Source organism: Lacerta agilis, chromosome Z (genome assembly GCF_009819535.1).
Source record: "Lacerta agilis isolate rLacAgi1 chromosome Z, rLacAgi1.pri, whole genome shotgun sequence".
NCBI lineage: Eukaryota > Metazoa > Chordata > Lepidosauria > Squamata > Lacertidae > Lacerta > Lacerta agilis.
In genome coordinates, this window is record NC_046331.1 from 29,131,836 (window position 1) to 29,154,991 (window position 23,156).

Here is a 23,156-nt window from a genome sequence, read left to right on the forward strand (position 1 = left end):
CAAAAATACCATTAAAAAATGTGTGGAAGTGTGAGAGATTTCCATAAATTTCCATAATACTAGATGCACCTGGCAGGTGTAATTTGCCCACGTTTCACTACCATAAAATAACGTGCTAAACACACAATCCTGGTTATGCACCTAGGATCACCCACCATTACCCACTTGGCCAAGCCGCCTGAAACCTGTTTCCACGGGATCCCCGCTTTCTGTACAGCCCTGCACCTCCCCCAGCGGGGTTTTATTGCAATCTGGCTCGTGCAAAACTTGCTGGGTGCCGCTGGGTAATTTACAAAAAACAACAACAAAAAAACCCGCCTCTGGGTCTGCCTCTTGGACTCCAGCTCCCATCTTCCCTGGCTTGCTGGCTGTACTAGCTGGGAGTTGCTGGGAGTTGGAGTCCCTTCGTACCCTGAACTCCGCGCTGTTTAAAAACCCGCCTCCCGGAGGGGAGGGGGACTGACGGCACCTTGCCTCTCTAGGGCTTTCCTGCTCTCTATGGTGCACCCGCCCCGCCCCGCCCACCAGCTCATTGCTCACCCAATCGTCGCTCCGTCCCTCTTTTCCCGCGCGCCACGCCGCGCTGCTTGTCGGGATAGGGAGCGGAAGTGAGCTAAGGGGATCCCTTTTCGCTGGCGGGAGGCGAGGTGCGCGCGTGTCTCTCAGAGGCAGCGCGTGGCGAGGGGCAAGATGGCGGACGGGCCAGGTGGGTGCGCTGCGTTCGCTCGGGGTCAGGGCTGCCTTCTTCGGACCTGAGGCGAGCTTCGGGCGTGGATCTGGCCTTTTCGGGTGCCCTCCATGCGGGCGCAGTGGGGCCTCCTGTAAACTGAGGAGGGATCGCGCTTCTCTCCCGTCCCCCGAGAGGTTCGCCTCCGGGGAAGAACGGGAATTAAACGCTTAGTTTTTAAGGGGGGAAATCGGTGTGTGTGTGTGTGCGCGCGCGCCAAGGAAGAGTTGCTGCAGTTCACAGATTTAACGGAGGGTAGTGTTTAGCTTTCTCAGCCCTGTCTTGAGTCCGAACGTGGCGAACCATGTGGCTGCTTGTGCAGTGTTTGGAAACGACTCTCTGTGCATGCTCGGATGTAGAGGTTTTGGGGTGGGGTGGGGGGGGGGGTGAGCGATTCCAAAAAGCGAGATTGGCCCTCGCCCCTGTCTCCACTCGTGCGCCTCCGTCTTTCTTTCGGGGAGAAGCGGTGGGGAAAGGTGTTGGGGAAACTTTGCCGCCGGTTAAGTGTGCGTGGGGGCAAAAACCGCTTTTACGGGGGGATGATCGCTTCTCAGCGCCGGTGTGTGTGGGGAGAGGTTGCTATTCTCCCACCTTGGAGACGTGTTCAATGTTTCACAGCGTGTTTGTTTCCTTTTGGGGGTGGGTGGGAGATTCGTAGGAACTATCAATATTCCGTTGCTACAGGAAAAACTGCATTTTGAGGAAACGGGCTACTGCTTTCTAGTTTGCCCACTTAAGGCACTAAGGCGCTTGCCCACGTGGGTGGCCTGCATGAGCATTGACTGCAGCCAGTTTATCCCATGCAACTGTTGCCTCCACTACCTCTCTTTGAGACTTCTTTGGTCACCTACAGCACACTCTTTGTTTCTTTGTTGGAGTGCTTGCAGCGCCTGGCAACGATGCTCTTGCAAACCTAAAATAATGGTGTTAACTGTAACAGCACTATATATAAGGAATCTTGTACTGTACTGTAAGCCCTTACAACCATTTTCATGCCAAGGGCCCTATTCCTTTTTGGGTGCCATGTGCCAGTGGTAGGTGGGGCCAGAGGCAAAAGGAGGCAGAGCATTAAATGCAAATTTGTACAGTAAGCTAGTTTCTAAACGCTCTGCTCTATACTATACAACGCAAGCAAGAAGCACCAGCCAAGTTCAAGAATGGGTTCCAGACAGGCAAAAGCACGATGCAAGGCTGTGGGTTGGGGAGTGTGTATGGCCTGAGAAGGGTTCAGAGGGCTAGATCAGGGGTCAGCAACCTTTTTCAGTTGTGGGCCAGTCCACCGTCCCTCAGACCATGTGGTGGGCCAGACTATATTTTTTTGGGGGGGGGGAATGAATGAAATGCCCACAAATAACCCAGAGATGCATTATAAATAAAAGCACACATTCTACTCATGTAAAAACACGCTGATTCCCAGACCATCCATGGGCTGGATTTAGAAGGTGATTGGGCCGCATCCAGCCCACGGGCCTTAGGTTGACTACCCAAGGGCTAGATGGAGAGGCTGGGCTGAAGGGTTGCATTTGGACTCCAGGTCATAAGTTTCCTATCTCTGATCTAAAATTTGAAATCAGATTACTAATTTTAGGTTTGATTTGAAGTGGGTGAACAATGCCAAGTTTACTTCTAGTTCCATTTATTTGTAGTGTTGTTTTTATTTTTTTGTCTTTCTGTAGGCTCTGTCTCTAAGAAGCACAAGAAAAAGAAAGAACAGAAATCTATGCGAGATGAAGATGTTGCTGTGAGTTGCCTTGTGGTGTTGCTTAATTTCCATACTAGAATTCTATTTAGGGCAAGAACTTTTATACCTCTCTGCACCCTATAGCCTACATGATGCTTTGCAGATGTTGCTGGACTACAGCTCCCACCATCTACTTCCTGGTGTGGAAACATTCCATCTCCTGTTCAGCATTGTAGTTATAACTTTGGTTGATAATTGATTGTGTAGAGGCATGGATTCTGGGCAGGAGCTAATAGTAGAAGGCCCCTTATAGATAAAATTATTGCGTGATGAGGAAAAACAGCAGCATGAAGAGTGCATTTTTAGTTATTTGCTCTTTGTGTCTATACTAGAGCATATTGTTAACTTCCAAGCTTCCTGATGAGTAAAGGAACATGGTGGCCAGCATTCTTCATTGGTAGTTATAGTTGATAATCTGTCTATTTGATTGTTCCTAGGATATACAGTATTCTGAAGAATTCTTTATCAAGCCTGAATCCAGAGTGGCTCAACTAGACACATCACAATGGCCTTTACTTCTCAAGGTAAACAGAATTGTGCAAATGAACTACATATTTAATCATTGGTGTTCTATATAAAGCTTGTGATGTTATAATTAAATTTAACTAGAGCAACTAATTTATAATTAACTCTCAAAATTCCATTAAATTTACTGGCAAAAAGAAAAGTTGTGAAATTTTTGTGGCTGAGATTTTTTATTATTATAAATTTTTAAGGTTTGGTAGTTACAAAATCCAAGTACAGTCATACCTCTGGTTGCGAACGGGATCCATTCTGGAGCCCCATTCGCAACATGAGCAGCGCGCAACCTGAAGCCAAACCCAGAAGTAACCCGTTCTGGTACTTCCGGGTTCGGAGCGTTCGTAACCCGTGATGAGTGCAACACGCAACGTTCATATCTAGAGTTATGACTATCGCATACCATTTTCAATCCTGTCTTGCTTTTACATCTACTGTCCTCTCCTTCCCCTTCTGGTTTGTTACATTGTATGTTCTGTTCTGTTCTTCATGTATATACTGTATACTATTAAATGTTGTTACATTGTCATATAAGTTTAAATTCTATAAAGTTGTGAAAGTTTATTCAAATCCTGCCAATGAGTCCATTTCTTTTTGTTGTTTCTGCAAGTAGTTTGTAAATAGTTACCATTCCCTTTTAAAGTCACTGCTATCTCTTGTGTAATTTGTCTGTTAACTTTGCTAACTCTGCATAGTCAATCAACTTTTGTTGCCATTGTTCTTTTGTTGATATTTCTCCAGATTTCCAATTTTGAGCTATTAAAATTCTTGCCACTGTAGTCGCATACATAAATAACTTGCATTTCCCTTTTAGTAACTCTTGACCTAGAATGGATGCTTCTGGGATTTTTATTGTCAATTTAAACATTTTTCAATTTCAATTCATTATATATCATTTCCCAGAAATTTTTTATAATTCTACATTCCCACCACATAAGATAAAAAGAACCTTCAGGTTCACTTTCTACAGTTTTCCCCAGTCTTCAACTTGTATATTGTGTCCTACATCCTGTGCCAATTTAATCATTACTGATTTAACTTCTTCATCTTTCGTTTCCCATTCTAAAAGTAAACTATATGCTTTTTAAAAATTGTTTTGAATTCTCTATAATTTCTTTTTGGAATCTGGATGTTGTGTAACTAAATCCCTTTTTATTATTCTGCTTACAAATCTCATTTAGTTATCTATGGTGCAGCCAAGTCTGAACTAAATGAGATTTGTAAGCAGAATAATAAAAAGGGATTTAGTTACACAACATCCAGATTCCAAAAAAAAAATTGTAGAAAATTCAAAACTATTTTTTTTTAAATGCATATAGTTTACTTTTAGAATGCTTCTTTCCATGTATGTCTCTGGGATTTTGCCTGATCTTAAGATCTCAGTCATAGTGTCTTTTAGGGGAATCACAAGCTGTTCATCCAATTTTTTTATAACACTTTGCTGAGAGTCCATCCAGTCCTGGCAATTTACCTGTTTATAGCTTCTGACACTTCCTGCACTGTTATTTGGTCATTTAAAAGTCTGTGTTTTTCTTCTTTTATTTTTCGTAAGTTACTGTTTTTAAAATATTGATCTATCTTACTTTTGCTCTCATATCCTTTCTTATATAAGTAGGTAAAATATTTAACAAAGGCTTCTCTCACTTTGTTTCGTTTGTAGTTTTTCCATTCAACTTTTATTTATATTTTTTTGTTCATTTTTCCTTATTTGCCGTGCCAAATGAGGAAATTGGTGTGTTCAAAATATTTCTGTTTCACTCTCTTAACTTTCCACGCTATTTCTTCATTAATAATCATTGAATATTGTGTTTGTAATAATTTGATTGCTTGTTTAACTGATTCTTTCTTTGGTTTTTTAACTTTTCTTTTTCTAATATTGCATTCAAAATTTCTTTTTTTCTCTTAATTTCTTTGAGTAGCATTTTGTTGGAAAAACAGTCCCCTCATCACTGCCTTACTAGCATCCCACACTACTTGCTGCCTGGTACCCACATTAAGATTCAAATCAAAATAGTCTCCCACATCCTTTTTTGCTTTTTTAAAAATATTTTATCATCTAATATGTCTTCATTCAATCTTCATCTAAAGGAGGATTGATTTTCCTTTTGAGAGCAAATCTTAACCAGTTACAGTATATGATTTTTTTTTAATGGGCCGAGCAACTTGTTCTATACAAATAGTTCCAATGCATTTTAAGACATTGAGATTTGGCTCCAACCTAAGAACTCTATAGCACCTATGAATTGTTTATTAATTCTTGCTTGCTTTTGATTTTTGTAGAACTTTGACAAGCTGAATGTGAGGACAGCACACTACACACCCCTTCCTTCTGGTTGTAATCCCTTAAAAAGAGAGATTGGCGAGTATGTAAGGTAAGGCAAGATAGAATTTAAGAGTAATTTCCCCCACATAGTGTTCTTTCTGTAATCTGGGGGAGGTGGGTTAGTTATTAAACACTTGGGAAAGACACAAATGAGGCTTGCATGAACACAGGTTGTGGATGGGGCTCTACTGTCCACTTTAACTCTTCTGGGATTTTTTTCTAGAGGTAACAACCATTGCCGTCCTCCATGCACGTCGGCCGAGTGCACATAAGTGCAACTTGTTTTGCCCCCATTCTTCCCTTTTCCAGGTTCAAAAGGATCTGCATGTTGGCAATTGCACACCATTTGAACGCGCCTGAAATGATTGCTGCCTGTATACTGACTTGCATACATTGGTCCTTACATATTGCTTTGTATCACAGCTGCAGAGTTTGGGGTGCTGTATATTCTGATGACCCTATTATGTTTTGGAGGGTTTTTTTATTCTTATTTAATACCTGCCAGTTACCATAGTTTCTTTGTTGTATCCATGAATGCTTTTGTTTGGCACAATGTCTCTTAATTTTTACTGTGACTTGTAATTTATAATCAAAAATTGTTAGCACAAACTGTTTGCTAGTTAGCAAGCTGGGAGGAGGGTAGGTAAAAAAGGGGTTGAAGCTGTGTTACTACAACCGTATGCCAAAAAAATGTGGCATAAAGTATCAAGCACAAAATTAGCATCACAATTCAGTATTGCTATGGACACTGTATCCTGCTTGAAATCCCTAGTTGCTGGTAATGCTAATCTCAAAGTTTAGGTTATTAATATGTCTTGTTTTAAGGTAGTTTTGGGTCCTGATTCAGGTTTGTTCTTTGAAGAGCAAGCAGAATCCACACCTATATAGATTATTGTTAACAGTCCCCGTGGTTCTCTTCCAGGACAGGCTTCATAAATCTGGACAAACCTTCTAACCCTTCTTCCCACGAAGTGGTGGCCTGGATCCGCCGCATCCTACGTGTTGAGAAGACAGGGCATAGTGGGACATTGGACCCCAAAGTGACTGGGTGCCTGATTGTATGCATTGAGCGAGCAACACGCTTGGTCAAGTCTCAACAGAGTGCAGGTATACCATCTGCTTTGTCTCTTTATCAAGCCTAGAAGTGTATTGCTAGACATAGAAACAGCACAATCACCGGTATGGTGAAAAAAGTAAATTAAAGTGGCCTCTCCTGACTACTCTTCTGTCGTCTTCCAGGCAAAGAGTATGTGGGAATCGTTCGGCTGCACAATGCAATCGAGAGTGAGGTTCAGCTGTCAAGGGTAAGTCTGCTAGGCAGGAAAATTTGAGAGGTGTGTGTGTAGTCATGAATATCACTGAATGATGGCAGTAGAAACTTTTGCCAAATTAAATTTAGCTTTAGGGGTTATGATAGCAACTATTTTTTTACATAGATATCAGGGTATCATGCAACAGGCATGAATGTTATTTAAAATACCACAAAGCACTGTTAAAATAATCACGAACAAAAATTAGATGCAAAAACAAATCAGAGTAAGTTTCAATTTTCAAGATTAATTGACTGTTTCTTTAGACTAAAAGTGGCAGCGCAAAGAAAATTGTCACATTTCACTTTCTGCTGGGTAGGTACCTTTCTAGGAACCACAGGTATGCTGTTCTGGATTCCATGATGGAAAAAAGGCAGGATATAATTTTAAAAAAATGAATACATACTTTTTTGGCTTATAATCTTGGGAATGTTTCTCTTTGTTGTAAATCAGAGCTCAAATTGCCGGTTTCGATCTGTCCTGTTTGCTGTGGGAAGTAGACTTTGGACTGTAGTTCTGTGTCCCTTGAAAACTGTTCACATGTATGGGAAGGGCCTGTGTTCTAAGCAGAGTGATGATGCTGTTTTATCCATTCGCTGAGTGGTGCTGTTCTATCCTTCCTGCAACATCAGGATTCCTGTTCTGGGTTCTTGGTGCTGTGCAGCTTCCGGCTGCCTGCAGAGTAGACATAGAGCAAGCAGAATTGAGGCTCCTTTTATTTGAGCCTTGGTTTTCTAAGATGAATGACAGCTCTGACTGCCCATAGCCGCATGGTATTGAAGACACCCTAGTCTTTGCTAGAGATGCCTGGGGGTGGGGCCACAACAACAAAGATTGATTTAGTGGTCTCTATGATCTGGGAGCAGGTTCATAGCCACTTTAAAGAAGTTGAGCTGCCTGCATGGTGGTGGTTTCTTCAAAGATCAGTTGGAATTTCCCAGGAACATTCTGTGCATACTTGTGAAGCAGAGTGTGCACTATTGCTCAGCACTGCAGGTAGCAATTGGAGTTCATTTTGTTCTTTAGTAACCTTGGTGATTAATGATCAAGCTAGTTGATGAGTACAGTTCTCTGCTTGCCTTGAATTAGCCAGATGTTTTGCCAACTCATGGTTTTGCATTACCATAACTGCTTTAACTTATCGCCTTAGCATTAAGCTTCTTAAAATCACATCGTACCAAACCAAAGTTAAATTTACTTGGTGAATGCAATTGATAAAATGGAGCTTTGTGTGTTTGGGGAAAACGCCTGAAATTTCATTCCTCCTTGTATGTGTCAATCGTGTATTACCACAAGGGTGCAAGCATTTTAAAGTGGTATCTGATCTGCTTCCTTCTGCAGGCAATAGAAACACTGACTGGTGCCCTCTTCCAGCGGCCCCCACTCATTGCTGCAGTGAAGAGGCAGCTGAGAGTCCGAACAATCTATGAGAGCAAATTGGTAGAATATGATCCAGAAAGAAGATTGGGTAATGAAACTGTTTTTTATGAGGTCTGCAGTATGACTGGTTTTCCATTAATGCAGTGTTTCCCAAACTTGGGTCTCCAGCTGTTTTCAGACTACAATTCCCACCATCCCTGACCACTGGTCTTGCTAGCTAGGGATGATAGGAGTTGTAGTCCAAAAACATCTGGAGGCACAAGGTTGGGAAACACTGCATTAATGCACTCTTTGAAGGGCTGTGGTTGGGAACCAGAGACAATCCAGATACTGTTGAACTATAGTTCTCTTCATCCCCCACCATTAGCCATGCTGCTAGCTGGGGCTGATTGAAGAGTGCACCAGCATCTGAAGGGCCACAAGTTAATGTGCCTTAAATCATGAGCTAATGCTCAAATCACATCTGCAAAGCAGAAGCTGAGCTTTGAGAAATTGAAAAAAATGACCCCCCCCCCCACACACTGAAACCCTTTCTAGGTTACTTCCTAAGTCTCTCCAGCCTTTCTTCTCCAATTTTTTATACACTGCTCTGAGTGACACTAGGTCACTTCTTTGATTGGTTTGAAGTCTTGTGTTTTTTGCAGGGTGTTTAAAGCATGGATGCTAACTTGTGGTCTTCCAGTTGTTCCTGAACTACAGTTCCCAATAGCCCTACCCAGCATGGTTGATGTTCAAGTACGATGGGACTTGTAACTCAGCAACATCTGGAAGGCCATAGGTTATCAACCCCTGGTTGGAGGTGTTTACAGAGCCAAATGATGTAAAACAGATCGCATAGCACACAGTGCAAAGATGACTTACATCTATCACCCAATACTGATGGCTCATGGATGCTTTCTGTTCGAACTCTTTAAGTCAACAGAACTCCATAACTCACACATCTGCTTTGACTCTGCCCTGTTCTCAGGTATCTTCTGGGTGAGCTGTGAAGCTGGGACCTACATCCGGACACTGTGCGTGCACCTGGGCTTGTTGCTGGGAGTTGGAGGTCAGATGCAGGAGCTCCGGCGGGTGCGATCTGGGGTCATGGGAGAGAAGGTGCGTTGCAGGGTATACATCAGAGCACACGATTGTCACTACCCAAAGTGTTGAGTTCAGTACAGGGCTGACTCCTCTGTTCTGGTAATTAAACTTTGGGACAGTGAGTAGTTGGGAGATGTCAAAGGCAGGAAGCTTTGTTTCTGCCAGTTCTCTCTCCCAACCCACAAAAATTACCCATGACCCCCTATGAGACTAATTGCACAGAATCCATTATTGACTGTTCGTTACAGGTGAATAAAACTAGTGTTTCTGGAACTTTCGATAACTTGATGTTTGCTACGCCCATGTCAGCTCTGCAGAAATTTGGCTTCCAACTCATATTCAGTCCTCTTGTGTAGTGCTGCTCTCTGCAGTTCTCTAGAGTGGGGAACAAACAACCGCTCAGAAGTCAAAACCTTTCCCTGCATGTGATTCCTGCAACGTTCTGCAGAGCAGGCTAGTGTCGCTGATGACACCTTCCACATGGGGAAAGAGCTTTAGGATATGTGAAGGGGTTGCTGTAGTATTTATGAATGGTCAAACTTAAATAGCTGTATGGAATTGTAAAGGAGAGGCATTAATGCAGTCTTTCCCAATCTGGTGTCTTCAATGCATATATTAGACTGTAGCTCTCATCATCCCCGACCATTCCTTATTGGGTGGGGCTGGTGAGAATTGTAGCCAACAACATAGGAAGAGAGCCAAGATGAGGAGGTTGCTTTACCTTGTGGCTCTTCACTATTCACTCTTTTGTTTTTGTCCGTGCTAACACTTGCCTTTGTGTGTACCCCAATTCCCGGTGTGTTTAGGTCGTCAAGCTTGTACGTGGGACTATCTTCTTTTCTCCCAGCCCTTTTGCCATGGGCAGTGGCCTGCAGGCTGGGAGGGGCTATGACTCAGTGATGCAATGCATGGCCAGTGCAGGATCAGATTGCAGTGATGGAAACTAAGAGTTTCTGCCCGTCAGAGTAGCAGTAGTTGGGATGGATGGTGGAAAACACCCTGGCTTTTGTGTCAGGCTGTTTTCCATATTCTCAGTTATATAATGGGGTGGTTTCTGCTTCTAGGACCACATGGCGACTATGCATGATGTGCTGGATGCCCAATGGCAATATGACAACAACAAGGATGAGACGTACCTCAGGAGGGTGATCTTCCCCCTGGAGAAGCTGCTGACATCCCACAAGCGACTGGTTATGAAGGACAGTGCGGTGAGTTCCCGGGGCTTATAGCCAAGGCACCACAGTCCATCGCTACTGCTTAATGTAACTTGTTTGTCAGACTGTCTCTTAGAAGAGGCATTCCTTGTTTTCTTACATTGCTGCCTTTTAAGATGATGGTTCACTGTCTGCAGAAGTACTTTTATTTAAAAATCTTCAAAAAAACGATGTAGCCTGACTGCTTTAGTCCAAATCTCTGCTTCCGGGGCCGTTTAAAGGTGGGAGGGGTGGGGACAGGTACCTTAAGGGAGTGAATGACACTGTTGGTGGTTACTGTATTGATGGTGCAGGATGCTGTCTAGTATGGAGCTTTTCTTACCACCATGCCATACAAGCTTCTTGGTGAGGAGGTATAATTTTTGTGGGCCTAACTCCAAATACTTGGGAGTACATGGATTGAAAACAGTAAAAACCAGAATTTTACAGTGATAGCTGTTGGTTGAATCATAATCAACAGCACTTCAGGTGTTCATTTTTATTTTTATTTTCTGCTCAGGTGAATGCCATTTGCTATGGCGCAAAGATCATGCTACCTGGCCTGCTGCGGTATGAAGATGGCATTGAGCTCAATCAGGAAATAGTGGTTATCACCACGAAAGGAGAGGCCATCTGCACAGGTGAGAACTGGCAGATAGGCAATTGCCTTCTTAGGTTGTTTTAATAGAGTTATTGCAAACATAGGTGCTGCCTCCCTGGGTGCCCGAACACCTACAGAATTCCCCATGAAGGGCTGGGCACCCACAAATTTCTGTGCCAGGGCCATGCACGCTGCATGGCGCCCATGGCCCTTGGGCATCCACGATTGTGGGGACAAAATGGCACTCCTGATTACACATGTTTTGTGCTTTGCATAAAAGAAGTGGGTTGTAGGAGGAGGCATCATTCTGAGCTCAGATCTTGGCTGCCTAGCCCAGTAATGTTTGTTCCAGCTAGCAACACAGATTTCAGCATATCCAGCAGAGGTTTCTCTCCCCAGCCCTTTTATCAGGCTCCATTGGCGGTTGATTATGGATCAACACTTCATTGTGGAGTGCATGCAGTTTCCTTCTCCAGTAGCAGAATGGGTGGCGGTGAGGATTTGCCTATTTGAAATGGGACTATAGTGCCACCTAGTGGCAAATCAAAACATAGTTTTCTTACTGTCCTTTATTTGATCGAATTATGCACTGCTTTGGGTTCAGTACTTTCAGTAGGAAAGTGCTCATGAAAAGAAATAAAAACAGAATGGGCGGCATCACATATTTTGTTGGAGAGAAGATGCGTGTTCAACTCCACACTCCTAGCTTTGAAAAATGGTCCTGCAAGTGTGACCTCAGATTATGGACATCTGCCTTGGGCTGAGCAAAAGTGTCTTGGTGAGTGAGAATGTGAAACAGTGGGAACAACTATGCAGCTTAGCTCTCTGCCACTGAGAAATGAGGCTCATCTTTCCTGCTGACTCCCAAGGTGTGTTTGGAACTACACAGTTAGTTATCTTTCAAATTGCCTTATCCTTTTAAACAGTTTTCTTCAATTTTCCCACCTGCCTGCACTTGCTCAGGGCCACATGTGAAGTGATGATGAAGTTTATCCATTCTCTGAGTGTTGCTGCTCTGCCCTTCCTGCCACATCCTGATTCCTGTTCTTGGGTCTTGGTGTTGAGTGGCCTCCAGGCACCTTTCAGCTTCCCAGTGTTCTACTGGGGGGCATGGGGATGCTTGGCTGGCTGCTGGCAGGGCCTGGGTAGAACAAGCAGGGTCAGAGACCTTTATGGGGCTCTGACTCAACCAGGAAGAATGAAACTGTCTGATCACATATTGCTCTGGTGTGCTTTTTCCAAACGGAAAAAAACTGAGTGCAAAAATGTGGGGAAATGGCATTAAAACACCCTTGTGGGTGGGTGTTAACCTGTGTCCTGCTTACATGTTTCATGTGCATGTGTTTCTCACACCCAAAACATACATTCTGCTTTCTAGAGGGAGAACCTCCTTAAGTAGTAAATAGGGGTGCTACGGGGATTTTGTTGTAAGTCTTATTCTAGTGGGTTACAGAAAGAGCATGTGTTGGGCATTGCCAAGACCTATACTGTGTCATTCCTTAGGGTGCTCAACCTGTACTCTTCTTCCTGCAGCCATTGCCTTGATGACAACTGCAGTGATCTCTACTTGCGACCATGGAGTTGTGGCAAAAATCAAGCGTGTGATCATGGAAAGAGACACGTACCCTCGCAAGTGGGGACTTGGCCCAAAAGTGAGTATTGAGATGACACTGCGCTATTTGGCTGTACAGGGGAGCAGATTCAGAAGAGCAGCTTGATACTTGCTCCTGGAGCCACATAATTTTCAGGGTACTGGATACATAATTCTACTGGGCATACATTTGAACTGTGCACGTGGTGGCTCAAGTTTGCACCTTACGCTTGGTGTTCCTTGTATCAAATTGTACATGCCTGGCTGCACTTTCAAGGATCTTGGCCGCACCTTGCTACCACAGAAATGGGTATAATCTGGTTACTCGAAATAGTTGCTTTTGCTGTTGGTGAGCCAAATGATGTTAAAGTAGACTTCAAGAGCACTCTGTGCAAAGATGACCCAGATCTATCACCCAAGACTGATGGCTCTGTTAGGGGCTGGACATAAGGGGTGTTGCATAAGAGCAAGAGAGATTTGTTTTATTGCTGCTTGTGGACCTTGAGGGTTATGGAAATGGCAGCAATAAGACAGCACACGCCCTTGCCTTGTGGCATGTGTCTCCTCTGCTTATTTCCCCATAGGCTTCTCAGAAGAAGATGATGATCAAGCAAGGCCTGTTGGATGCACACGGCAAGCCCAATGAGAAAACTCCCCAGGCCTGGAAGACTGATTATGTGGATTATAATAGGTAATGTTTGCAGCTCCCATTGCCTTAAGTGGGGGTGTATGCGTGCTGGTTTGGGGTGCACAAAATGCATTGTGCTAGAAAAGGCAGAGCAGGGGTTGTTGTTTCCTTGGGGTGGGGCAAAAAATAGAAATACTTTATTGTCACTGTACCACATGTTTACAGTGAGATTAAACGAGCAGGCAGTTATCCCTTTTTAGCCTCCTTTCTATGGCTCTAGAGGGAGTCAGCCTGCTAAATGAAATAAGGAAAACTGCAGCTTGCCCCCCATGCATTTTGGGTGTGTTTACCAGCTTTCCGAACATCACCAACACCAGTGTTCCAATTCTAGTATAAAAAGTTAGACGGAACAGGGTAGAATTGTACATAATGCACCAGGTGGCTGAAAGATGCAAACCAAGCTCCTGTTTTCCCCCCAGGGTTGCTGGAAAGGAAAAGGTAAAAGAGGAAGTCGCCCAAGAGGAGCCAGAAAGGCCAACAAAGGTTGGTTTGCTGCAGGACTGCATTCCAGCATTTTATTTTTATTTGGGTGGTGTCTGTTAGAGCCTACCTTTTAGTATTGTTTTGAATGTGTGGTTTTTTTGGGGGGGTGGCATTGAGAAGAGAGCAGGTAAAGATCTTAAGAGTAGCTGTGAGTGGTGTGATCATTAAAAGTTTGCTGCTACCTGTAGCTGCCTGCATTCACTGAAACTTGGTCAAATTCAAACTGTTTTGTGTGGCAAGGGAGGCTTGAAAAACCTGTCAAGACTCTTGGAGGGTGTGTGTTCTGCCCTCCAGTTCTGCCCAGGTTACCACCTAGTCTTTGTCAAGGGAGATGTTGTCTCCTGGTGCTGGGTGAGCAGCCTTATTTCATCCTCTCTCACACAGCTAGCAGTACAATCAAAACCCTAAAGTAGTACAGTTTGCTCCTTGCTCTGCAGGTAACTACATATGAATGGCTTGAAATCCCTGGTTTTATCTCTTGCTGACACATGCAGGAGCCAAACATGAGCTCCTCTGCAAGATCTGTCTTAAAATGCTCCCATTGAGCAGCCTGTATAGCAGTATCCTGTCCTTGCCTGAAGCTTGTCTGGTGTGTCTTGTTTCCCACTCAGCGGAAGCGGGAGATTGAAAGTGATGGGGAACCCGGTGCAGCAGCCTCCTCTCCCCCAGCCTCTCCAGAGCTGCAAGCAGAAATCAAGAAAGCGAAGAAGAAAAAGAAAGAGAAGAGGAAGTCAGAGCTTTCTGAGAGTGGCAAGGAGCTAAGCGAAATGGTAGGCCTTGTGTAACCCACTGTGCTTGTGTGCCAAGGAATCAGCTGGTATATGCACACTTAAAAGAAAATTTGATTTGCACACATATGTGCATGACTTAAATGCTATGAGCAGCTCAGCATTTTTCTTCCATTTAGGAAGAATCTCACTTTCAGTTTTGGCTTTCTGATAACGCCCATGGATGCAGTAGCTTCTAGTTATGTAGTTTGCATTCCAGGAAGATGGGTGTGTCTCTTGATTCCTTTGGGGCAAGGGGCAAGGATAGGTGGAATGATAGAAGGAGAAAGTGAGGGGAAGCCCTCTGCAAGCAATGAATTCAGATTTCTTGCAGCCCATTGTTTGGGGTGAAAAGGGAGACAAAGGCAATGACACTGTTCACTTTTGGCCTGTGGCCATTCTTACAGTTGCCCAACTCCTGCGCGACCTACTCCCAGCAGGAAAAAAATACTCCACCCCAATACCAGAGAGGTAGCCAAAAAGCAGAGTGACTTTTCTGAACTCTCGTCGTTTCTCCTCTCAGGGCAGTAACACAAGTGTGAAGAAGAAGAAAAAGAAAAAGAAGCAAGAAGAAACTGAGAGCTCAGAGTAACCAGCAATTATCATCTAGAGCAGGCAGCCTGGGCCAGCATAAGAAAGTGTCTGAAGGCCTTAACGAAAGCACAGACTGGATCATTGAGCAGAGACTTGACCTGATTGCTGTGCAAATTAATGTACTTTTGTTGGGGGGTCAGCATGACAAGCTCCCTCTGTCCTGTTCTAAGGATAGCTGGAGGAATTGGAGGCCGCAAACCCACCCAGGCCTTGTTGACTGTGAGGAATTGCTCTGAGCTTGTGAGACTCCTTTTTTGGGGGAAACACAAGGCAGCCCTTGATTTTGGCACTAGTAGCAGAGTCTTCCTTTGCCCCTCCTGCCTTCTTCGTGTTTCCCTCTGCTTGAATGTGCAGGAGCTGCTGAACGGTAGCGGCAGCTTGTCTATGGGTGGGGGTGAAAAGGGGTTTTGTCATGAGTGGTCAGATGCTTCATTTTAAAAATAATGCTTTTGTATTGCTCTCCTTGTGCTTACTTTGACTCTCTTAATGAGCCAGAATCCGAACGTTTTCCCTCAGGGTACCATACCGCCTCCTGTTGCTTTTTAAAGCTGATACTGATTTTTGGGGGGGAGGAGAGATCACACTTGGAAGACTTGCTTCTGGTCCTTGCAAGCTCACATTCTCCTTGGTCCCAGACGTCTTTCATTCAGCAAAATTGTCTTGCTTCCTAATCTGGTTTGGCGCCAGTTGAAAAAAGGATGCTGGAGCAGAGCAGTAGTCCAGCTCACTGTTTTATCCCACATGCAGTTTTGAGAGGTGATCAAGCCTTCTGTACAGCTTTTTTTGCCTGGACTGAGAAAACGATTGGGAGCCTGTGCCCCTGTCCCTGTGCTCACATGCACACAAGGTCAGGGGACCTCTACATGTGGCTGTCACATTTGGGGGCAGATGCTGTGGTCTATTCCCACCCGTTTTCCTTTTATTTCTCCTTACCCCCATTTTTAGCCGGAGTACCAAAGTTGATTTTAAAAGGAGAGATGGTTCTTAATTTTTTATTAAATTACAAAACTTCTAACTCACTTTTGGTTTCTTGTGGTGGTGGTGGAAGCTTCTACAGAAGGTATGGGGAGAGTTGGGCCAGTTTCTATCTTGATGACTTTGTTATGCTTTCAGTTAACTGCTCCAGCCATTCTGCATGTTGATTTTTCACAAGTGGTGGGGATTCCACCCACAGTGCAACCGTTTAAAAGAAATTATATGTTGACTGTTGCAGGCCAGTGGTGAAGTGACATAGGCAAAACCTTGAAGGAGAAGCAGTAGTGATGTATTAAAGGGTAAAGGACCCCTGGACAGTCAAAGGCGACTGGGGTGCGGTGCTCATCTCGCTTTCAGGCCAAGGGAGCAGGCATTTGTTCGCAGACAGCTTTCCTTGTCATGGCCAGTGTGACTAAAACATCTTCTGGCGCAACAGAGCACCATGACGGAAACCAGAGTGCACGGAAACGGCGTTTGCCTTCCCGCTGCAGCGGTACCTATTTACCGTAATTTACTTGCACTGACTTTCTTTCGAACTGCTAGGGACAGAGCAATGGGAGCTCACCCCGTCGCGGGCATTCAAACTGCCGAGCTTCTGATCAGCAAACCCGAGAGGGTGGCGCTGTGATCTAGTATTGTATTAGGCAGGTGTGGGCAATGTTTTTTCATCCCGAGGGTGGTATTCTGTTGTGGAAAAACTTGGAGGGGTGGGAAGCACATGTCAGTGGTGGGTGGAGCCAGATCCCAAAGTGAATAGAACAATGGCTTTCTGCTGTTTGGGGCACTATGTTACATTCCAGCTATGCAGAAGCCACATGCTACCCTCCTTCCAAACAAGCAGTAGGCATTAGTCCACTTCAGTGACACATTCATTGGGCTGCCAAGAGCATTCAAGAAAGGTGTGCCTGGAAAGTCCTCAGAACCAAATAGAGGCCTTGAAGGACTATGTGATGGTCCTGAGATTCTCCAACGGTTGTAGAAGGCTGGGGCTTAGAAGGTGCAGCTTGTAGAGCTGGGGAGTGCACTTTTGAAAATTGAATATACCTTCACCAAATTTTACACTACCACTATGGTGGCCACTACAAGGTTCCCGAGACAGGATTTCCCAGGGTTGCATTGAGGTCCTGCTGCCTAAATATTTGGGTGCCAGCTCATGCCACATCTTTGGATCTGAGTGATCTAGAAAGAGTGATCTAGAAAGAGCTCTAGAAAGAGCTTGATGCTAAGGGAAATTGCTGTATTTTGTTTGGGCCATGGTGTCACACTTAAAACTATAACCACCAGAGGATATGCCACATAAACAAGCTTTGGGCATAGTGTTTCTGCCAGCCTAACCTTCAATAAGTTGTCTTTGTGCCCTCATCCTGCACCAACAGTTTACACAGGCAGCCTTCAAAGAACTTGCTAAAAATACTCAGAATAGAGGAAGGGAGAATGTTCCAAAGTGCACTTGCCTCCTTCCCCAAGCAGAAACAGCCTAGCAAATCAACTGGCAAATAGGCCTTTTCTATGTCCCAGAAACAGCAGCCTAGTGTACCTTGCCCTTCTGATGAAAAGATCTAAATGTTGGTAGAGGATAATGCTCTCCAAGACATTCCTCAAAGGAGTGGTGCAGGCTTTCCAAATCTGCTTAACTGCTGCAACCAAAGCTGCACCCAACATTGGAAGAGGGGAAGTAGAGTTTAGAAAACAGGAACCACTGAACCCCAAACCTATAGGTATGTCTGCTGGAGAAGCCCCTCCCCCCCCAAGTATTTTTCACAATGTATAAAGAGTAAAAAGGGAGTTAGCATGGTTCAGTGGACAGGCTATAAGGTCCCACTTGTGGCTGCTTTAATTGCTGGCACAATTGCTCCAAGGGATGGAGATATAATGCATCAGAAGCTGGCTCTCAAGGCTGCCTCGGCAACCATGCATTTGTCCCCTAGGAACGATTGGGGTTTGCTGTTGTGAGTGTCCATGCCGGTGGGGGATACCGCCAGCTGCAGGTGGGCAGCTTTTAAATTGGCACTTTTTTGGTCCTTGTGGGTAAGCTGCTGCCATCTGGGGAGTAGGGGTAATAAACACAAGTCCCGCAATATTTCAACACTTTATTGCTGCTTGTTTTCCCTGTAATGGACTCAGCCAAAGGTCCCTATTGCACATCTTTTGGGTCTTTTTGGTGTCCTCAATGGTATGAGGTTTCAATGCAGGTCAAGCTCACACCCCTACACCCTTAACTGCTAGTTACATAACTCAATCTTGTTTTAGACATGGACAGTTAGTTGAATAACAACCTCCCACAAAGGTTGTGCTTGCAGGTGGAGGTGGAATGATCTTGCTCTGTTAATCGTTTTTGATAAGGCAAATATGGAAGGGAGGGCAGTTATTTTGCATATAACAAGTGAGCCACCCTAACATGTGAAAAATGTGCCATGATCAGTTTCTTTACAGAGCACAGCATGCAGGTGCTGAGAGTCTAGAGTTATTTCCTGTTCCCTCCTTGTGTCATGAGCTGCCAGTTAAAACTTAATAGCATCCACTCTGGCTCCCAAGAGTGTAATTCACAGCTGTACTGATTCTGAGCATGAACAGTTGGACGAGTACACGTCTGTAGAGAGACAACGGTCCACATGTCTGGGGAAGGCGATGTTGATCACTAGCTGCCTGATCACCCTACAGTGGGTGACAGCAGATGTGTAAAATTCAAAGAAGCATCCACTCAGAAGATTAGTGTGCAATATGTGGGGAGTTTGAAGGAGCAGTGGTGTATTACAGTAAGGAAATCTCCCTTGACAAGCTCTAAAGAAATTAGGGTTCTAAAACTGAGGTGACACTATTCAGTTTAAAACACAGCTCAGCCTGCATCTTGGCATTCACAGCATATGGCTTTCACACCAGAAGGTGCTCTTAATATCACTCCTGAAGACATCTTAATGGTTTTGGATAGGGGTTTTCCTCCTTATGTGCCAACATTCGTATGTGTGGGCTACCTGTGCTAAGCACAAGCCATGCACATACTCTTCTGAGGGTGTTTGCAGCTGGAAGGATGGGGCTCTTGCCCTGGCAGTAACAGAGCAACAGCTGCCCTGAGGAATGGGGACAGGACGAGGGGGGTTGTGCATTGGACAAAGCACAGAGCAGGCAAATGGGTGACCCTCTTTGTCCTCAACTTGCTGTAAAATGAGGGCAGGCAGAGGGGATCTGGGAGCTACTAGGCCAGCTCAGTACACCCAAGACACAGGAACCCACTGGGGTGAGTTGCAAGCACGCTCAAAGGCTTCCTGGAGTTGCTCAAGGCTCTCGTCAACACCATTGTTCACCAGCGACAGGTCGAAGTAGTGAGCGTATCTGCTCCGGATGGCCTCTGAATCTTTCTGAAGCTGCAACAAAGTATCCGACTGCAAAGGAAGAGGAATTGTTCACATAGTTAGTGACATCAGGTAGACAGTCTAGCTGAAGCTGCTCTGTACACTTTGCGGGGTTTCTCAGTTCAGCCTGCGGCAGCCTTGATGCAGCCTAGAACTTTGCTAAACTCCTTGCAAAATGGATAGGTTGCATGTACGTGGTGGTGGTTCTTGAAATGTGCCGATTGATCCTGGGTGGCCTTCTTAGTGATTTAATTCCCATGGTCTACTCATTAGCTCTGCATTTTAATTCATGTGTACAAATGCCAGACCTCTCAATGCTTAGGATCTTTTAATACGAATCAGTTCGCCCCCCCCCAGTGCATTCTTTGCTGGGTCAAATCAAGGACACCTAATCCCCCTCTGCAATAATCCAAACAGGCACCAAGTTAGGGGTGGGCAACTCTAGATAACAGTCTAATCCCACCCACTGTATGGCCTGCGGACAGGAATAAAACAAGGTGAAATCAACAAGAGCTGGAGGGCACCAAGCTGGCTACTAGGTTATCTGGTGATTCCTAACAATTTTGGTGGTGTAAGCAACATACTTGCTCTAAATCAAAGGAGCTACATGGCAGAATGGGTGGCTACAGCCAGATTAAATCCATTCTACCGAAAGTTGCATCTTAAATTGCATCATTAACCTGCTCTCTGGCAAGAGGTAAGGAAGAAAGGTTAAGGCAGTGGTCTTCAGTCCCCACCCCCTTGTTTGGTCCAATGGGCCCATTTTGGGGGAAGTTGTCATTGTGTTCCACTAAGGAACCATGCCCCAGAATCTACTGCTACATGCAGACACTCCATAGTAGAGGCTTAGGTGTGACTTATCTAAAGGTACACAGTCATACATTGGAAGCTCCTGCAGGCAATAGGAAGCCCCACCAGATTTTCAACTTCCAAAAACAGTTCGCAAACCAGAACAGTCACTTCTGGGTTTGCGGCATTTGGGAGCCAAAACGCACAAGAACTAAGCTGTTCAAAAACCAAGGTACGATTGTACTATGAGGGTGGAGCATAAGGAGATGTCTTGCATCTAATGTAATACTGACACCTCTTACCTGATCTGCCTTGTCTGTGGGAGCGATGAACACAATGAAAGGAGAGAACTCAGCTGTGTGGATGATCTTCAGTGTCTGGGGGAAAAGAAAAGAGCCATTGGGGCATAGCTCCTACAAAGTTAAAAGGCTGCATACCTACACGCCTGTCCAAGATGCTGCAGACTTGCGTTACCTCATTTTTAGGGCAAGATGCTCCTGCAGCATCTTTTCCTTTCAGTTTTGTTCTTCAAGAAAAAGGGGAACACAACTCTCACTAAAGCATCTAAGATACAATTACAGTTCCCATCTGACTTAGAAACAAAGCTAGCACAGTACCCCCCCCCAGTTTCAAGCCACTCTAAATACACTGTGCGAATGTATCCAAAAAAAGTGAAGCAAGGAAATCAGCAGTCCTTGCACTTCAGTAAACAAGTGCACAACTCAAACTTTTGCATTGTTCATTCGCCCATGCCAGGTTCTCAATGAGTTTAAATACACCTGTCTCTTTAGCACTTTCCCCTGGGCTCAGCGGGACAGAGGAGAGGCTAAAACAGAGGTATGCAAACTTTTTCAGCCGTGGGCCGGTCCACTGTCCCTCAGACCTTGTGGGAGGCTGGACTATATTTTGAAGATGCCCACAAATAACCCAGAGATGCATTTTAAATAAAAGCACACATTCTACTCATGTAAAAACACTGATTCCCAGACCATCTGCAGGCCGGATCCGGCCCCCAGGCCTTAGTTTGCCTACCCATAGGCTAAAACAAGCTGCTGTTCACCTGCCAGTCCCATTCCCTTCCTATGCACCTTCAGCGTGGAACATTTTGTGGCTAATATCGCCCTCTTCTCCACCTCTGGCTCCTAAGCACTCGTCTCTTTATAAAGGTTTGCAACGAGCTAAACTGTGGAGCAGGGACTGCAGGGCTAAGTAGCTGGGGATGTTGAGAGATGGAGGGGGTCCAACAACCTCTGGAGGACCACACGCTCCCCATCCCAAAGCTAAAGGTACAAAGTTGCTCCCGGAACACCTTATTTTTTTTTCCAAGCAGCAGGCTGCACTTTCTTACCTGTGGCTCAATGTCCAGAATAGCAATTTTGTCCTGCTCATGAATCTTGTGCACAGTCTCAAATTTGGTGCCGAACATGTTGCCCTGGTAACTCCCAAATTCCAGGAACTCGTTGGCGGAGATGTCTTTTGTCATCTCCTCCGTGGTGACAAAGTGGTAGTCTTTCCCATCCACCTCGTTCTTCTTCTGAGGACGGGTGGTGTCTGCAGAAGAAGGGCACAGAGAGACATGGGAGCTGGGCTACTGCAAGGAGGTAGCAAATCTGCCTACAGGTCGAGTTTGGGTTATTTGGGAGCTTGGGGAAGGAAGAACACAACTGGAATTCTTTACAATCTCAAGTGGAGGAGGAAGAGTAGGGTGCATTAGTCACCAGAGGACCTTCTCCGCATGTTGGAAAGTGCTGACATGAGAACCAGCCTTCTCAGTGGTAGCCCCCTGTTTTTGGAATGCTCTCCCCAGGGAAGCACACTAGGCACCAGACTAAAACGCTTTTGTTCACCCAGGCCTTTCACTGTTAATTTAGAGTGTTGTGTATTATGGGTGTGTGTGCGGGGTGTGTGTGTGTGATTTAATGCTCATCTTTCAGTGGGGTGGACAGAGGTTGTCCTTTTAAAAATAATATTGGACGAGTATGTTTAGGCATAGTGTTTTATTAAATCTGCTCTGGAGGGTCCTCTAATGCTTTGAAGCAGGTTTGGACAGTGCACAGAGAAGAGAGGAGGGGAAAGTTACATTACGCAAGAGGAGGTCTGCTACATTAGCAGCACAGCAGCATTGGATACGGCCCAGTTTCTTCTATACCATATGCTACTTTGGTGACACACTGCAACTGAAAGAAACGTGCAATGGAGCCAGTATGGTGTTGTAGTTCAAGTGTTGAACATAAGCCTGGGAGACCAGGGTTCAAATTCCCACTCTGCTACAATGCTCACTGGGTGACCTTGGGCCAGTCCTAAATTCTCAGCCTAACTTGCCTCACAGAGCTGTTGTGAGGATAAAATGGAGAGGGGAAAGGAGCACATATGCTAACTTACAACTCTAGGAAGAAGCTGGGACAGAGGCTAAGCAACGCTAAATAAATGCCACGGTGGAAAATTTTGGGTTCTGGATGACTTACATGGAATGGGGTATCCAAACTTCTCTGGGTTCTTGCTGAGCAGGGTGTTCTTAATGTGGCTTCGGCCAACTCCGCTGGCCCCTGTCCCAAGAAAGGGAGAAAAACCAGAAAAGGGAAATTATGCTCATAACCAAAGAACTTCCACTTAAGTCAGGGAAAGGAGACATCACAATGTAATGTCAAAGTCAGCCTCTTTTCCCCTCTAAGGATGAATAATTTTGTTTGGTGTGCATATTTTTAAGTGAGCTGGATCAGAATACTATTATCCTTCATATTTTGTGATACCCCACCCAAAAATACTACCAAAGTGTCTAATTTGTGTTTGTGCACATGTGCATATGCGTAATGTGTTAAGGATTATTCTTAATTATGAATAATCACAAAATACATAGTTAAATGAACATTTTCATACACTTCTTTATATCAAGATCATTTGCAGAAATGGGACAGAACAGTTATAGGTGAACTCATCATGCACACGAAAGCTCACACCAAGAACAAACTTAGTTGGTCTCTAAGGTGCTACTGGAAGGAATTTTTTTTTGTTTTGTTTTCATTAAAAACTGACAAAGACCAG

The 23,156-nt window shown here is 44.8% G+C and overlaps 2 protein-coding genes and 5 non-coding genes across 7 annotated transcripts in view; 6 read left to right on the forward strand and 1 right to left on the reverse strand.

The window, feature by feature from the left end:
• The first annotated feature begins 603 nt into the window (after positions 1–603).
• On the forward strand, positions 604–15,457 carry DKC1 (dyskerin pseudouridine synthase 1). Its single transcript, XM_033138190.1, has 15 exons — positions 604–706; positions 2,404–2,468; positions 2,906–2,992; positions 5,268–5,359; positions 6,233–6,417; positions 6,550–6,614; positions 7,962–8,088; positions 8,968–9,098; positions 10,148–10,291; positions 10,797–10,917; positions 12,411–12,529; positions 13,053–13,159; positions 13,576–13,639; positions 14,251–14,409; positions 14,930–15,457. The coding sequence occupies exons 1-15, from the start codon at positions 691–693 to the stop codon at positions 14,996–14,998; spliced, it is 1,551 nt and encodes a 516-aa protein (XP_032994081.1). The 5' UTR covers positions 604–690; the 3' UTR covers positions 14,999–15,457.
• On the forward strand, positions 7,187–7,380 carry LOC117040543. Its single transcript, XR_004425870.1, has one exon. It is a non-coding gene; the product is annotated as a small nucleolar RNA SNORD17 (small nucleolar RNA).
• On the forward strand, positions 8,811–8,885 carry LOC117040532. The gene has a single exon (XR_004425860.1). It is a non-coding gene; the product is annotated as a small nucleolar RNA SNORD83 (small nucleolar RNA).
• On the forward strand, positions 9,139–9,270 carry LOC117040539. Its single transcript, XR_004425866.1, has one exon. It is a non-coding gene; the product is annotated as a small nucleolar RNA SNORA36 family (small nucleolar RNA).
• Positions 11,849–12,093, forward strand: LOC117040542. Its single transcript, XR_004425869.1, has one exon. It is a non-coding gene; the product is annotated as a small nucleolar RNA SNORD17 (small nucleolar RNA).
• Positions 12,822–12,898, forward strand: LOC117040531. Its single transcript, XR_004425859.1, has one exon. It is a non-coding gene; the product is annotated as a small nucleolar RNA SNORD83 (small nucleolar RNA).
• A 2,593-nt stretch (positions 15,458–18,050) lies between the features above and the next one.
• Positions 18,051–23,156, reverse strand: part of MPP1 (membrane palmitoylated protein 1) — a 33,361-nt gene continuing 28,255 nt past the window's right edge. Inside the window, exons 9-12 of the mRNA XM_033138191.1 lie at positions 22,580–22,660; positions 21,463–21,665; positions 20,417–20,491; positions 18,051–19,355 (exon numbers count right to left, since the gene is read on the reverse strand). Of these exons, the coding sequence (XP_032994082.1) occupies positions 19,179–19,355; positions 20,417–20,491; positions 21,463–21,665; positions 22,580–22,660 (536 nt within the window). The 3' untranslated portion in view covers positions 18,051–19,178. The remainder of the gene's footprint in view (positions 19,356–20,416; positions 20,492–21,462; positions 21,666–22,579; positions 22,661–23,156) is intronic.

Excerpts from the sequence above, each read along its gene's own strand:
- DKC1 (XM_033138190.1), top strand. Across the intron at positions 6,418-6,549 it reads CAAGTCTCAACAGAGTGCAG|GCAAAGAGTATGTGGGAATC; the intron begins GTATACCATCTG and ends GTCGTCTTCCAG. Across the intron at positions 14,410-14,929 it reads GCAAGGAGCTAAGCGAAATG|GGCAGTAACACAAGTGTGAA; the intron begins GTAGGCCTTGTG and ends TTCTCCTCTCAG.